Source organism: Quercus suber, unplaced genomic scaffold, assembly GCF_002906115.3.
Source record: "Quercus suber isolate HL8 unplaced genomic scaffold, Cork oak 2.0 scaffold_640, whole genome shotgun sequence".
In the NCBI taxonomy this organism is placed as follows: domain Eukaryota; kingdom Viridiplantae; phylum Streptophyta; class Magnoliopsida; order Fagales; family Fagaceae; genus Quercus; species Quercus suber.
Window position 1 is genome coordinate 196,559 of NW_027070081.1, and position 17,447 is coordinate 214,005.

At 34.0% G+C, this 17,447-nt stretch overlaps 1 protein-coding gene across 1 annotated transcript; it reads left to right on the forward strand.

Moving 5' to 3' along the window:
* Positions 1-248: 248 nt before the first annotated feature.
* On the forward strand, positions 249-1,623 carry LOC136064163 (secreted RxLR effector protein 161-like). Its single transcript, XM_065765566.1, has 2 exons — positions 249-336; positions 950-1,623. Exons 1-2 carry the CDS (start codon positions 249-251, stop codon positions 1,621-1,623), a joined length of 762 nt encoding a protein of 253 aa, XP_065621638.1.
* Positions 1,624-17,447: the final 15,824 nt, after the last annotated feature.

Sequence of the window (17,447 nt, forward strand, 5' to 3'; positions counted from 1 at the left end):
TGAGTAAACCTCTTAGAGTTGTGGCATCAACGGCTTGGACATGCAAATTACAAACAAGTGGCAAAAGTCTCGAAACTTGAGGTTGTGGTCGGTCTACCTAAGTTTGGGAAAATAAGAAGAATGTTTGTGGTCCATGTCAACTGGGAAAACAAACAAAGTCAAGCCATCCTAAAGTGAAGGTGGTCGCAACTTCTCGCCCATTAGAATTACTGCATGTGGATTTAATGGGTCCTACAAGAACAGAAAGCATGGGTGGAAAGCGTTATACTATGGTGGTAGTTGACGATTTCTCAAGGTACTCTTGGGTGGACTTTCTTACAGAGAAATCAGAAGCATGTGACAAGATGGAAAATTGTGCAAGAGACTGATGAATGAAAAGTAGTACCTATCATCAAAATCAGGAGTGACCATGGAAAGAGTTTGAAAATGCAAAGTTTGAAGCATTTTGCAATGAACACGGTATCAAGAAGGAATTCTCAGCCCCAAAGACTCCACAATAGAATGGAGTAGTTGAAAGGAAGAACTGGGTGATTCAAGAAATGGCTCAAGTAGTATCGTGGATGATATCGTCATTTGGTCCACATTGATCACTTTGAGCTCATGATTCTCTGAAGAAATGAAAAGGGAATTTGAATGAGTATGGTGGGGAGTTGAACTATTCCTGGTGGCTTCAAGTGAAACAACGGAAGATGGGATATTCATATCTCAAGAGAAAGTATGCCAAAAATCTTGTAAACGATTTGGTCTTACTCTAAGAAACATACATTCCACTCCCATGAGTTCCTCATGCAACTGAGTTGCAGATGCAGAGGCGTAGAAGTTGATCCAAGCTCTTTATCGACGATGATATGGCAGTCTCCTCCATCTCACAGCTAGCAGGCCAGATATTGCATTCAGTGTCGGAGTCTGTGCAAGATTTCAAGCCGCTCCTAAAGAATCCATTTAACAGCAGTTAAGCGAATTATTCGCTATGTAAATGGCACATCTGACTATGAGATTTGGTATACAAAGGATTCGAATGAGTGTTTGGTAGGATATTCTGATGCTGACTGGGCAGGGTGCATAGATGATAGAAACTCCAAATCAAAGCATATCGAGATCTGTTATCATTTCATTCGGGACTTGGTAGAAGACAAGACAGTGTGTCTAGAATTCATCAATACTAACAATCAAAAGGCAGACATATTCACCAAACCACTTGATGGCCCAAGGTTTGAAAAATTCACAAACAAAACTCTTTATCGGAGTATGATTGGTAGTCTCCTCCATCTCACAGCTAGCAGGCCAGATATTGCATTCAGTGTCGGAGTCTGTGCAAGATTTCAAGCCGCTCCTAAAGAATCCCATTTAACAGCAGTTAAGCGAATTATTCTCTATGTAAATGGCACATCTGACTATGAGATTTGGTATACAAAGGATTCGAATGAGTGTTTGGTAGGATATTCTGATGCTGACTGGGCAGGGTGCATAGATGATAGAAAAAGTACTTCTAGTGGGTGTTTCTATCTTGGAAACAACTTAGTTTCATGGATGAGCGATGAGCAAAATTCAGTATCACTGTCAACGGCTGAAGCTGAATACATTGCAGTAGGAAGTTGTTGTGCACAACTGCTATGGATGTGAAAGCTACTGCATGACTATGGCATTTCTCAAGACACCATGTGTGTGTTCTGTGATAATACAAGTGTCATAAACCTGTTAAAGAATCCGGTTTAGCACTCCAAATCAAAGCATATCGAGATCTGTTATCATTTCATTCGGGACTTGGTAGAAGACAAGACAGTGTGTCTAGAATTCATCAATACTGACAATCAAAAGGCAGACATATTCACCAAACCACGAGATCTGTTTTTGAGAAAAATTCGCAATTTTGGAAAAACAAAGTACTTTCCAAAAACAAAACAAAAATACTCAAAAATCTTTTTGTGTTTGTCCACTAAGATTGAGCATGTGAAAACATTTAAACAAGTACAATCACACAAATGAATATGGCATTCGTTGAAGATGTGAAGAAAAGCTTAAGAGTGTGCAAGAAAAACAGAGTCTCGCGACTAGGACTCGCGGGTGGTTCGCGACTGGCAAGCCGCGAAAGGCAGTCACGTGAGAGGCACACTGGGAAGCTGAAGGGTCACGCCAGCTGTCACGCTACAGGACAAAAATTCCAGTCTGGCCAGGCCGTTACGTCGCGACTTGATTTCGTAACTTGGCCAAGCCGCGAGTTCAAGTCGCCAACTTGCCCTATTTGGCAAAAACTGACGTTTTGCATTCCCTTCTCACCCTACTATATATACACCCTTATACCCATCATATTGAGAGAGTTTCTAGAGAGAATTTTGTGAGAGAAAACCCTAGAGAAATACAAGATTGATTCATCCCCAATCTTCATCTAAAGAGACTCTACAAATTCCTCTACTCTCTTCCTCTCCATTGTCATACCCTTGAGAGGCCATTTACCAAACTCTTGTCTCACCACACCCACGTTGTGAGAAGGTCCATTTGGTGCTTTGGGAAGCAGTTTGGAAAGGAACCAATATACATTGGTTGATGCTATGGTCAAGTTGCGGAATTCGGAAAGCTAGAAAAGAAATAGGTTCGGCGTAACCTCGTTGGAGCAAGAAGCTTGGAGGGCTTAGGTACTTTGGTAGATTAGGCTTGGAGGGTCTTCTGCTGTTCATATATCCCAACTACGTTCCTTAGTGGATTATTTGACCGCTTGGAGGGCGGCGGAGAGGTTTTACGCTGAGGACTTCGGTTTCCTCTTCGATAACACATCGTGTGTTATCCGTGTGTTTGCATCTTCTTTCCCTTTACCTTTGCCTTATATTTACTGCTGTGGATGTGTTTATATTTGGCTTAGATTGTTTATCAATTATGTGTTTAGCTTATATTCATGTTCCGCACGTTAATCGTTTGATATTAAGCTTGAATTGGTATTTTTGTAATTTGGGTTCTAAATGTTCAAAGGTGTTGTATACCATTTTTTGAACTTTCAAGAACATACTTTTTTCAAGAGTAATTCTTAGGTACTCCCAGAGCATGAAGAATAGTGCTCCCTCCTCTCACATTCATAGTGGAGTCCGCTCATTAAATTTATGGTGGAATCTACCATGAATGTCAGAGGAGGGAGTACTATTTCACTATACTCCGGGACTATCTAAGAATTTTCATTTTTTCAAAATGTTAAACAATTAATGAAGAAAATATCTCTTTCTTTTATAAATTATTTTCGTTGTAATTAACTTGACATTATTTTCATTGTATCTCTAGCATTATTCGACAATATTTAACTAAAAATAATTTTAAAAATTATGGAATATATCATTCTTCCAAATCTAAAATTTACCCTTATTTTTATAACCAATCCCAGTAATACTTCTCTTATTTCTATCCGAAATTTGGAGTTAGCAGAAGAAAGTAAGAAACTTTTTTCTTTTTTAATATATATAAATAAAACAAAGTAAGAAGTCTACTCTACTAAGAAGTAGGATTTCTTGTAAGTGTTTAACTTTTTGCCTCTTCTATCAGAATTCATACATGTTGAACCTGAAGGCGTGTCCGTTATGGCGTGATGTCCTTGTTCAACGGATTGAAAATTTTGGCTTGTGGTATGACTTATGACCCCCTCCGAAGTTGTAATTTTAAATAAAATTACCTTTGTATGGCTTTATTGCCGTGCTATTTATTTTCTGAATTTAGAGGTTAATGAAAGCAAGAGATTTTATAACGAGGATAATGCTTAACTTTTCAATAAAGATAGAATTTCAAGTTTTGGCTTAGAACATATTCCATAAGATTGAAGTATAAGTTATATATATATATATATATATCATATGCTAGTTTTTTTGTTTTGTTTTGTTTTTTTTGAAAGGATCAAAAACTTCTAGTTTTATTTTGGTTTGTCATACCATACTCACAATCAATATCGAGTATGAAGGGTTGTGTTTTCTCTAAAAAAAAAAGGAAAAAGAAAGAAAGTATGAAGGGTTCTGAAACATTAAATTTGGCAAATATAAAATGATTTATTTGCAGCAAAGATAAACGAGGTATGTTAGCAGTTAGCACAAGCTTCAATAGGATTAGTCGTCTTTGCTGACTTTGAAACTTCACCACACATTAAGGATAGTCGATAAACAAGTCCATGTTTGTAGATAAGTAATTCGGATGTGCTCAAATTCTCAGAAGCAGCAATGTATGGCATTGGTTTGACTCAATAATTTTATTGTCACTAACTTCTTGAGTGTGGGATTTGAAGTTAGGTAATTAGGGAAGTAGCCAGGAATTTTTAAATGGGGGGCCAATTTTCGACGACGATGATTATCATTATTGTATGGATAGTCTATATATTTAGGTTGATATGGACATTCTTTGAAATAAGCTCGTCGAATTTCATATTATTTGTTGATAGGAAATTCATATATTTGTTTACATGATCTTAGATCACGATCTATCTCTTCAGATTGAATTCTTGAACATTTGGAGGGGTGTTTATCAAACATTAAAGTATCAACATTTATTTCTACAGCCACAGGTGTCCTAAATTTTGAATTGCTAACATCTTTTTTCTTTAAGAATGCATGAATTGTTTTTCGTTTGCTCATAATTCTTTTATCTTTAAGAATATGACTCAAAAGTTAACTTGAAAAGAACTTAAAATATAAAATCTTAATTAGAAAATTTTACTTAATTATATGGATGATATACATACTTAAGAAAAAAAAAATAAAATTTCCCCTATAATTTAAACAATCAACCCATCATCATTCCTATCATTCAAATTTTCCTATATTTTTTTTTTTTTTTTAAATTAAGAATAACCCCTATTAAACAATCTCAATTTAAAGAAGAGTCATGCTAATGAGTGCCCGGACATTATTAATAATTAATTTTAGAAAAGTTTAGATATTACTTTTATAGAAAATAAAAACTGTCAATTATAATTTTTTTTTTTTTTCATTCTCATAAAATTTTTTTTTAAATGAATTATTAATGAGTGTCCTTAACATATAAAAGAGACAAGACACACGTTCTTCCAGATAGTACTGAAGTTTAAGAATGAGATTCAGCCAGGTGTTGTTTAAATCCAACGAATCGAAAAGTTACACATTAATAATAAGTGATACTAAGGAATGATAATAATTAATTGTGCATGAGTAGTGGATGAGTCTAAATATATAAGTCTAAATGTACCTCAACTACCGAATTGAACTGTGAAAAGGGTAAAAGTAGGTAGATGATAATAAATATCCACCAAGTCATATATAAAAACAAATAGTAACCAGTTTGACGCAGGGGCGGCTTGATGTATTTGGGGGCCTAAAGTGAAAATTGATTATCTTGTTTTAGATGCAAAATTACTACTAATTAACATAAACTATGTACAATTTTTTCTTTTTTTAGAAATTTTATAAACAGAAAAATTTGACAAAATTTTTCATACTTGTTGATATGGTAGATTGATAATAGTAAGTAAAAGAGTGGTGTTAGTGGTGGACTTAGATGAGAACTAATAAAAGTTTGCTAACTAAACTCTTATTATTGTTGTTCTTATTTTTTTTAGAAGTATAACATTCACAATATTTTTTTTCAATAAATCCTATGTTTTAAGTTGCTTTTTTTTTTTTTTTTTTTTTTTTTTCTCTTTGAAAATATCACTATTATTATTTTTTTGCCATCAATAACAGGTTGTAACAACCTACTACTTAACATAATTGTAAAAGTGTTGTAAAAAATATTGTGGACATTGCATTTCTCTCTATTTTTTATTTGTTTTTCATCTAGTAAAAAAAATATTATTTTATTTATTGATTATAAATAACCTTATTGGTTAAAATTTGGGGGCCTTTTTTTTTACTTGGGGCCTTAGGCGACGGCCTCTCTTGCTCCACTGTTCAGCCGGCACTGNACATTTGGAGGGGTGTTTATCAAACATTAAAGTATCAACATTTATTTCTACAGCCACAGGTGTCCTAAATTTTGAATTGCTAACATCTTTTTTCTTTAAGAATGCATGAATTGTTTTTCGTTTGCTCATAATTCTTTTATCTTTAAGAATATGACTCAAAAGTTAACTTGAAAAGAACTTAAAATATAAAATCTTAATTAGAAAATTTTACTTAATTATATGGATGATATACATACTTAAGAAAAAAAAAATAAAATTTCCCCTATAATTTAAACAATCAACCCATCATCATTCCTATCATTCAAATTTTCCTATATTTTTTTTTTTTTTTAAATTAAGAATAACCCCTCAAACAAAAGCAAAAAATCAAACATACAAGTACACAACATAAACCAAACAATTTAATAATACCCACTACCACATGATATCTAACTAATCAAAAATAGTTAATAAATAAATAAAAAATTACCTAAAAACTTTATCTTCACAAAGTGCAAACTTTATCTTCCCTTCAAGACTCATCACAAACAACCTCCCCATGCCCATGCCTTCAACCATATATTTCTCTAACAATCTATGAAAAATTAAAGAGCATGTGAATATTTAAGTGTAGATAGTTGAGGAAAAAAATAAAAAAAAACACTAAAAAGAGATGAAGCGGAAACTGAAAACTCACCCTCTGGCTAGGCCCTGCTCTGAATGATTTATTTTAAGAAAGCAAGAAGAAAGAAAATAATGTCTGTTTTTTTTTTTTTTTTTTTTTTTGTTTTTTTTTGGGATTGTGAGGACTGAGTTTGAGATGAGGGCTGAGTTGAGCAGTAAAAGAGTCTAAAGAGATGAAGGTCTAGTGCTTAAATAAGAGAAGAAAACTCACCAGGCAGTCACCAAGTTCCAAATCCTAAAATTTGATAATAAAATATGCTGAGTGATTTGCTCTAGAAAGCAAGAAGAAAGAAAAAATTGGTTAGGATTTTTTTTTTTTTTTTTTGGGACTGGAGGACTGATGTTGAGTTTTGGGGCTGGTAGGCGATACCAGTGGGAAGTAAAAGTGTATCACAAAAGGGAAAAAAAATAAAAAATATTGTGGACATTGCATTTCTCTCTATTTTTTATTTGTTTTTCATCTAGTAAAAAAAATATTATTTTATTTATTGATTATAAATAACCTTATTGGTTAAAATTTGGGGGCCTCTTTTTTTACTTGGGGCCTTAGGCGACGGCCTCTCTTGCTCCACTGTTCAGCCGGCACTGGTTTGACGTAACACTCACGTGATGCCATTATAGTCTAAATATCCAGCAAAGATCTTTCAATCCATATAAAATAATAATAATAATAATAATAACAATAACAATAAGACCAAATGAAAGTTTCTCTTAAATTCGTCCCATACTTTTTAATAATATTGGGATACATGTAAAGGAAGAAATCTTTTATAAGATCAAGTTTAATTGGAGATTGGAGTAAAAATTTAACTGTAAGTTGGTATTTTGGGATATGTCTAGTAGTGGCAAGATTTTTTATACTTGTAATTGCTTAATTATTGATTAGTAGATTCTTGGAAATGGTGATCTAAAATTCACATGGTGGAGTTTTTGCCTTGTGAGAGATTTTTCCCATTCGTCAACAATTTACCGTGTTAAATTTGGTAATTTGTTAGTGTCTCTATGATTTGCATGTAATTTAACCTAATTAATCAACTTAAGTATAATTGAATTAATTAACCGGCGTCAATCTATTTTTACCCAATAGTTCCTAACAAGTATGTTTATTTTCAAGAGGTATACATGCTTGCCTATAAAATTATAAAGACCCTTAGACATTCAATTGGACACATACAATTTTCCCTCTGCATTAATAGGAATTCCATTAATAGTTTATTACCACCATCTTAATAGAACTGCCATCCACTTTAAGGACCAACATGTGGTATTGGTTACACTTGACTCGAGATTAAAGATTTGGTGCATAATCACTTTGTCAACCTCTAAACCTCAGAATTAGAACATTGCCACCTACACCCTCCCTGACCGCTTTCTTTCCCTTGTTAAACCTGTAATATAGTGACTTCCATTCAAGCAGGCCTCACTAAAGCAGAAGTAGAGAAAGCAATTAGATTATTTAAGCCTTATAAAGTCCTTAGCCCTGATGGTTTCCACCCAATCTTCTTCTTATAATTTTGGAACATAGTAGGAATCTCAATTTACAACCTTGGCTGGGTTATGCAACACCTTGTACAATACCGTCACCAAAAAAATTTGTGAATAGACTTAGACCGTACCCTAGTGATTTGATCCACCCCTTTAAGTGAATTTCATCCTTGGTATAAAGCTGTGACAACACCATGTCGGTTCAAGGAATAATCCATCCCATAACTATTTTGAAAAGTAAACTTAGCAGCATGGCCATCAAATTTGACCCAGAAAAGGTTTATGATAAATTCGAATAGTTTCATCTAGACAAACATTGATGTTTTCCGAATGTTCCATTGGTTGGATTGAACTCACTATATATCTATATTTTGAAAGGTATATGTTAAACATTGACTGTAATTTGGAAAGAGCATAAAGTAACGTAGAATGCATTTGGATGAGCCTTCAAAATCAACTAAAAAAATTCCAAAAATACTAATTCTTTTATGTTTTCCAAACGCATCCCTGAAAGAAGTGGATGTGCCAAAGCACCCTGTAACCCAATCAAATTGATTACGGTTGGGGGATGAAGTTTGGATAATTCTCATATTCAATCCATAAAAAAATTCAATGTATATATTAAAGAATTTGTGAAGACCTCAGGAGTTTCTAAATTCTAACTACTTGTGAAGAATCACATGGTTTCTATATATTTTGCTATATATTTTTAATACAATTATTCTATGTGATAAATTATAATTGATTGGTTGTCATTTTCAATTTGATTTACCTTTTTTTTCGCCTTATAGCTAACTATATAAGAGATTTATGACAAAGTGTTTAACAAAAACTGTGGTACTTGAATTTTTGGGGTTTGTATGGATAGAAGGGGCAATGGAAATTCAGGGAAAGCGTTAAACACTAAACAGGTGTTTATAAGCTCATTTATATTCTACATATATACTCTTTTCCAAATTACAATGTGTTTAATATATATAAGGTTGTTGGCAACTGGCAAGTTGATTTGAAAGCAATATTAGTTTGTTGTCATCATCATATCACAATTCAGCTATGACCTATTCTACAATTAATGCCAAGAGCACAGTGTGCCTTTGTTTGTATAAGGCAGTGGTTGGATAAACCTCTTTGACCACGGAATGAGTGTGTGTGAAAGTAATAATGCAATATTAACAACAAATTGAGTATTGATGCATCTTCTAGCAATAGCCAGCCATTACAGTGGTGGAAAAAGAAAAACCTAGAAGCCTAGAACAACAAAATCAAGATGCCAACTTCAATTCTCAAAAAGAAAAACTAAGATTGCGAATTTAGATTTGGATTTTGGATTTGAATTTGAATTTAATAGATTTGAAATGCCTTTATTTCAAATCTATTCATTTTATAAGTTACTTCAAATTCAAGCATTTCAAAGGTTTAGAATCCTTGATGAAATTTTCAAGTCTAAATCATTTACCTTTTAAAACTTTCCAAACAAATTATTTGAATTTAAATCACTTAAATCCAAATCCAAATGCTTAAATCATGTCACCATAAAGCAATTTAATGATGTCCAATTTGATCTCACAAGTCCAGAATGTTATGATCTATTTGAACAGATACTTAGAGTCCATTTGGATACTATTTATTTTGCTGAAAACTGAAAATATTGTAGTAAAATAATTTTTAAAAGTGTGAATAGTATCATAGAACGCATTTTTTATAAAAATTTTGGTAAAAAAAGAGGTTTGTAAGTTTCATAAATAGTGTATGGATTCACTGAAAAGGGTTTCATTCAATGAAAAAAAAAGAAAAAAAGAAGTGTGAAATGCTGGACGTGGACTGCACTGTAGCCGTGGATCCCACCAATAAAAATGCTAAACGCCAAAACACAAGAATAGAAATGCTAGAAATGCTATCCAAACGGGTATTAATTAGTCTACTACATCACTTTTTTTTCAAATTTAAATTTAGTTGTGAAACTTCTAGTAGATGATTTGTTTAGTCAAACACTCAAGCACAATCCGGCCTAACTTCCAGCACTAATAGAGAGATTCTCTTAAAAGGACATTAGGGCTTTATGCATGTACGTACAACGTACCCACTCCGCATCACGTACGCATCTTTATTTATTTATTATTTGGTAATTTTGATTTTTGATTTTATAATATTGTTGTTCCACTTGGGGTTTTTCTTTTTCTACTTCTGGAATGGCTGGTCGTTGCTAGGGCATGCATCAACATTCAATATTTTTTAATCATGCATTCCTATATTTACTCAATATTTAAAGGGAAAAGTAAGATAGAGAGGCAGCAAGTTTATCTTAGGTGGTTGCCCTTTTCACATTAAGCAAAATAATAATGGTTGCCTTGCCCCATTAATAAATGAAAAATAAAAAGCAAAAGAAAATAAGAAGTGTTTCGTTTACAACATTTTCATAATAAATCGTAAGTAATAACTGGTAAGTTGTTATTGATTTTAATTACTTAAATTATTTTTTTACCCACTAATAATAACCTATAACTTAAAATTTGTTGTACGTGAAAATGTTGTAAACATAACATTTTTTAAAATAAATTTTAAGTTGTGAACAACTTGTAGATAATTGAGACATCAACCAAATAAACCTTCTAGATGGTTGGACTTGCACATTAAAGTCGCATTGCTTCATTCTTCGGTCCACATTAAAAATCACAAAGTCTTTGTCATATATTTCACCGATAAAGACTTTAATGACTAATTGAAACACGGACGTGGAAGTTCAACTACATAGTGATGCATGTTCTAACTTCAACTACATAGTAGAAGATCTTCTACTTCTTCTTTTTTGTTTGTTTGAGATCTATGGTGTTCTTCTACACACAAAACAAATAAGTGCCATAGTAAATTAATGAAAATCTTATATGGACCAACCACAACGGAAAACAAGAGTATCATTATAAAAATATGTTGTCATATTTTTTTTTAGAGAGTTTCAACTTATGATGTCTGCTCCTGATGATAATTTTTTATCAATAGACCAAGACAACAATTGGTTTTGGGAGTAGGTGGAAATTGAACCTCAAATCTCTTATTCAGCCATAAAAAAATTTACCAGTTGAACTAATTGGAACCCACAAAAATATTGCCATATTAAGGTATGTCATAAAGCTTAAATGACATACTTTAATATGTTGCTCAAAGTTCGCCCAAGTTCAAGTCCAACCTCCCTCTTAGATGCTAAATCCATGCTATTGTTTACTATGTTTCATTTCTATTTGTACTTTGGAGGTTTGAGTTTTATTTTTTATTTTATTTTTGGTTGAACAATGAGTTAGAGTGAGGCTCTTCATGTACCTTATAAAAATAAAAATAAAAACTAGGTTATTGGGTTTGGTAAAGCTTTCAAGGGTATTTAGGTGTTTCATGTTTAAGACAATGGAATTCATGTACTTGGGTTGGATAGTGAGGGTGGCTTACACATTTTAACTTTAAAAGGGATGTTAATCTTGAAAACTTCCCTCTAATAAAAAAACAAGTTAGTCCACAGAAAATTATGAGAGAAAATTATGAGAGTATTATAAGGTGCACAACTAATTTGAACTCTAACCAATTTAGATGGGGAGTAGTATTGTAAAATACTCTCCAAATAGGGTGTTTATTTTAAAAGTTTGAAGTATATGGTACATGTTACAAATAGGCTGATAATTTCATTATTAAAAAAAAAACAAAACATATAATTTATGATAGATAGTTAAAAAAATTTTCTAAAAAAAAAATTATTACAATTTACCTATTTTTGGTTGGGGTGGGGGACATTTATGGGTTTTGCTTTTATGTGTACACAGAGAGGAATTGAGATCTTGTGCTCTAGCTAAGGTTATTGCACTATGCAACACCACATTGAAGGGCTAAGATTAAAAGTGCTTTTGATCTTAGTCCTTGGATAAAAATAAATAAATAATAGATAAAACCTTTTTAATTTTTACTTTTTTACCTCTTTATTTTTTTAAACATTTTTCTCTCACATCAAATTATAAACTATTATACCGAATCTAAGGTTATGTTTGGTAACGGTTTTTGTTTTTTATTTTCAAAATTTTGTTTTTGGGAATATAAAGAAAAAACATTTTTCTTGTATTTTTGAAATCAAATACATGTTTGGTTAGCTAAAATTTAAAAAAAAAAAATTTAAAGAAAAAATAGAAAATACTAAAATATGTTATTACTAGAATTTGAACTCTAATACTAACTCATTAAATGAGAAATATTCATTAAATTAAATGCGTATTTTTATTGACTTTTGAAAATTAGCAACTGAAAATAGCCTTTTGCATAGGGCTATAAATGAGCTGAGCTCTGTCAAGTAGTGAATGTTCAAGTTTAGCTCGATAGCAAAAATAGAATGTTCAAGCTTAGCTTGAGCTTGATACGAGCCTACAAATAATTTTCAAGCTTGAGCTCATTATAAAGTATAAAAGCTTGAGCTCGATTTGTGTTGATACCGTATTTTATCTGCCCTTGATTTGCGTGCCAGACCTTGAAAAATCCAAAATATCATTTTCTCCCTATGGGGCCGCGAGAACATCCAGAATGACATGGTGCAACCCACTCGGGCACCGAAGCACCCAAAATGCCATTTTTTTTTAACTAAAATGACCAAAATGCCCTTAGTCAGCTCTAGGTTTGACCAAAGATCCAACAAGGTCAAAACCTTCACAAAACAGCATTTTTCATAGTTTTACATCAAACTCGAGCTCCTCGGAGAATTTTGACAATTTTGTCCAAGTTTAACCAAGTTTGACCCGAAGTCGATCTTGGGTGGGCTCAAAAACCCTAATTTTGATTCGGTTGTCAGAATGTGTTGAAACCAATGCCATTGTGGAGATTATCAAATTCTCATTCCAATGACTATTCATGGGTCGAAATCAGAGTTAGAATGACCGAGATATCACGAAAATCGGATGACGTACTGATCGATGCATCGCTAACTTTTGATCCGATTGTTGAATTTTCAGGATCCATATCTTTTTAGAAACAAGAAGTCAAAATATTTTCAAGGCTATCAAGATCAACCCCTTTTTAGGCCTTTTGAGGCCGGCGGTCCTTGAAGGGTCGTCGCCTCGAAATGCATGCTGGGGCTATAAATGGCCCCAGGCACCCCTCAGACTAAATGAGGAAGACATTGTTACTAGATTTTTTGCTCTTTGCCTAGTTTCTCTACACATTTTTCTCTCTTCCAAACTCCAAGAAAACACTCAAAAAACACATCAAAGCCTTTTGATTCTTTTCTCTTCATCGACAACACAAGGTATTGTTCTTATACCCAATCTTCCTTTCCTTGGTTCTACACTCTGGATTTGGGGTTTAGGGATGTGGATGTAGCTTTTTTAGCCATCATCCACACCCCTAACCTTTTAAATCTTTTCCTAGCATTTATCTTGCTCTTTTTGCTTAAATAACATGATTTATTGCTTTCCTAGCATGTTTCTTGCTTTCTTTGTGTTTCTAGCTTAAATCTCCATGCTTTTTACGCTTTTTGCCATGTTTCATGCTTAGATTTACATCTTTACATGTTCATATGTCTAGATCTACATGCTTTATGTTACATGCCATGTTTTCCTATGTTTTATGCCTCTTTTAGTTCTAGGTTGATGATTAGGGTTACATGTTCACATGTTCATATGATGTTGTTGGCTATGCTTTGCCCAGATCTATGTGTTTGTGTGCTTTTTACTATGTTTCATGGTTAGATCTACATCCATACATGTCTATACGCTTGGATCCACGTTCTACCATGTCTATGTGCTAAGTTTCTACAAGTTTACATGCACGTTTCTATGCCTATATGCCTAGATCTATGTTTTCACATGTCCATGTGCTTGGATCTATGTTCTTTACATGCTTTAAGCCATCTTCCATGTGCTTGTGCACTCCATGCCATGTTGGTGTGCCTAGACCTAGGCTATGTTTGTCATGCCATGTGTTATTGTAGCCCTTTTGTCGCTTTATCTTTCTTTCTTATGTTTTGGCCTAATGGTTAGGACCCGATTTAGACCCTATGGTCTTTGTCATCATTTGTACACCTCAGCCCATATCAAAGGGTTTGGATCACCCATTTTGCATGTCTATGCCTGCTTGCTTCTATGTTTTATGTTTGTGTTAGCCTCTCTTGTTCTAGGCTTTGCCACGCTTCATGCCCTTAGCAGGCGTGTGGTTGTGTGGTTACATCTGACCCCCATGAGGTCCTGTTTGGATTCAATCACTTAGGATGCATCACCATGATGCCGGTTACTTTGTGTATACCTTTCCACTTTTTAGCTCCGTGCGATGATATGCTTGTCATGCTTGTTTATGTCACCCGTTGGCTTTATATGCATCTTTACACACTTGCTTACATGTGTTGTCCATGCTTCAACACAATGAAGTTATGGACATTTGATCCAAACCTATATTTGTCCCTCGCGGACACCACCATTTGTTCATTTTCTTACTTGTTTGCTTGATTTCCTGCTATGCTTGCCATGTCTGTCACGCTCATCTGTTTTAAGCCTTTTCATATACTGTTTGCATCTTTTCTTTCCATTGCTTGTTTGCTGGTTTCTTGTCTTTGCCTTTGCATGTACACACATGGAGTGAGGACACATGGAGCTAGGGCATGGTTTCATAGGTGCAAGCAAAAGGGACGCGGACACAGACGCGTGCATGTGGTTAAGCCAAGCAGCAATGTTTAGTAGGTTTAGGAGTTTAGCCTTTCTCATTTGGTTATGTACTCTTTTTAACCCCTTCCTTAGTAGGTTTAGGAGTTTCCTCCTCCCTTTCTCTCTTAGATGGGTTGTATTAGGTATATCATGTCATGTACCATTCATCCTTATCTCTAGAGTATGACGACCCCTGTTTACTTTTCTGCACCTATATTTTGGGCCATGATTTAGGGATGTAGGCATTTACTTTCTCACTCTGTGTGCTTGCATTGTGTGTAATGTATGTATATATATATATATATATATATGCCCGCTCGCCCTTTCTGGTGTGATTGTCACAGTCCGTATCACCTAAGGCAAGCAATGCCTAATTTCCACCATGAAAGTAAGGTGACATCTCGCGGGATTTTCACTGTGAAAATCTGGTACTTTGCTCGAATGCCTTAGGAAAGCATAAATCGGGACCACGCCCATTCAAAAGCCAAACCTTGAAGCCCCCATGCATGTAAACCCTCAAAAGCCAATGCCAAAATCATGTTTTTACTGCCAATCTCCAAAAATTAAGGTTTTATCAGAACAAATGGCTGTCCTTAGCCGGGCATTGTGGGGTGCCTAATACCTTCCCCATATGTAACCAAAATTCCGAACCTAAGAATCAAGATTTTTTGTCATCCACATTAGATTAGGAAAAATGCCATTTTTCTTAACTTAAGATTGGTAATAAAATCAGCTAGAAATAGGTGACCAATCACATCTTAGAAAAACCCAATGATTGGTGGCAACTCCATTTACCTTTGGTAATCCCTTAAAATTTGGCCCAGATTCCTGCCATAATGCCGAAGGTAGACCTACCTTCCTCCACCGAGAGAGAGAGCACCCGAAGCACTGTGTGAAGCACACAGCGCATACCACGCCATATTTCAAGAGAGGCCCTCCAACAGGGCTCCGAGCGCACGAGAGCTATTGCCACGATGAGTGGTTGAATGAAGGCCAGTGACGACGACGATGGTTTTTCCGCCTCGTTCCGATTAAGGTTGGGCTTCGACGGCTTGGCTTGGCTTGATTCCTTAGTCAAGCCAAGCTCGAGCTCAATATCAAGCCCAAACTCAAGCTCGATATCATGCTTTTGAGCTTGAGATCCAACATAAGTATATTATCAAGCCTATATCAAGTTTATTATCTAGCCTATTTGGTTTAGATGTGTGGTTTCAACTTATAATCAATTAAAGTTTTAGAAGGATATGAGTTTACTTGTCAAGCTCATATCAATTTTATTACCAAAACTCATAAATAAGGTTAGGCTCAACTTATTTTGTTACTTTTGTATCAAGCCTTGGTGTTCACGAGCTTGTTCATGAACAATATTTTTCACTCGGGCTCGGCTCGTTTATTAAACAAGCCTAAGACTAAAGCTTAAGCTTGGCTTATTTATAAACAAACAAACATGAACGAGCTTTTTATCGAGTTAAGCCTGAGTTTTTTATGAACTGCTTGGTTCATTTGAGATCCAACATAAGTATATTATCAAGCCTATATCAAGTTTATTATCTAGCCTATTTGGTTTGAATGTGTGGTTTCAACTTATAATCAATTAAAGTTTTAGAAGGATATGGGTTTACTTGTCAAACTTATATCAATTTTATTACCAAACTCATTAACAAGCTTAGGCTCAACTTGTTTTGTTACTTTTGTATCGAGCCTTGGTGTTCACGAGCTTGTTCATGAACAATATTTTTTACTCGGGCTCTACTCGTTTATTAAACAAGCCTAAGACTAAAGCTTAAGCTTGACTTATTTATAAACAAACAAACATGAACGAGCTTTTTATCGAGTTAAGCCTGAGTTTTTTATGAACTGCTTGGTTCATTTGAGATCCAACATAAGTATATTATCAAGCCTATATCAAGTTTATTATCTAGCCTATTTGGTTTGGATGTGTAGTTTCAACTTATAATCAATTAAAGTTTTAGAAGGATATGAGTTTACTTGTCAAACTCATATCAATTTTATTACCAAACTCATAAATAAGCTTAGGCTCAACTTGTTTTGTTACTTTTGTATTGAGCCTTGGTGTTCACGAGCTTATTCATGAACAATATTTTTTACTCAGGCTCGGCTCGTTTATTAAACAAGCCTAAGACTAAAGCTTAAGCTTGGCTTATTTATAAACAAACAAACATGAACAAGTTTTTTATCAAGTTAAGCCTGAGTTGTTTATGAACGGCTTAGTTCATTTACAGCCATACTTTTGCATGTTTTTAGTTTCCTTCACAAATTAAGTTTTAAGAATAATTTTTGTTTTCTGTCTATTTTGCGTTGCCAAACAAGTTTTTTAGTCTCAAAAAAAGTTTTTTTTTTTTTTGGAAATAGAAAATAAAGAGAAAAAACAGTTACCAAACATATCCTAAATACCACAAAGAGTACTGATTTTTTTATTTTTGGTTCAATGGCAAGTGAATACTATTTTCACATTAATAAAAAAAATTTGTTTTTGTTTTTGTTTTTTTGTTGGATAATACCTCTTTCATTAAACAACAAAGAAGAAAGATGCATACATATTAAGCAGGGGCAAGGGCAACAAGAAATCAGGATAGTTGGATACACACACACAAAAAGGAAGAATGGGCCCATATCCATCTCTGTCATATGGAACAAGGATCCAATCCGACAAGTCAGAGATGAATGCTAGCCCAACTTCTGATTATAAAAAACCCAAGTATTGACGCGCGAACTAT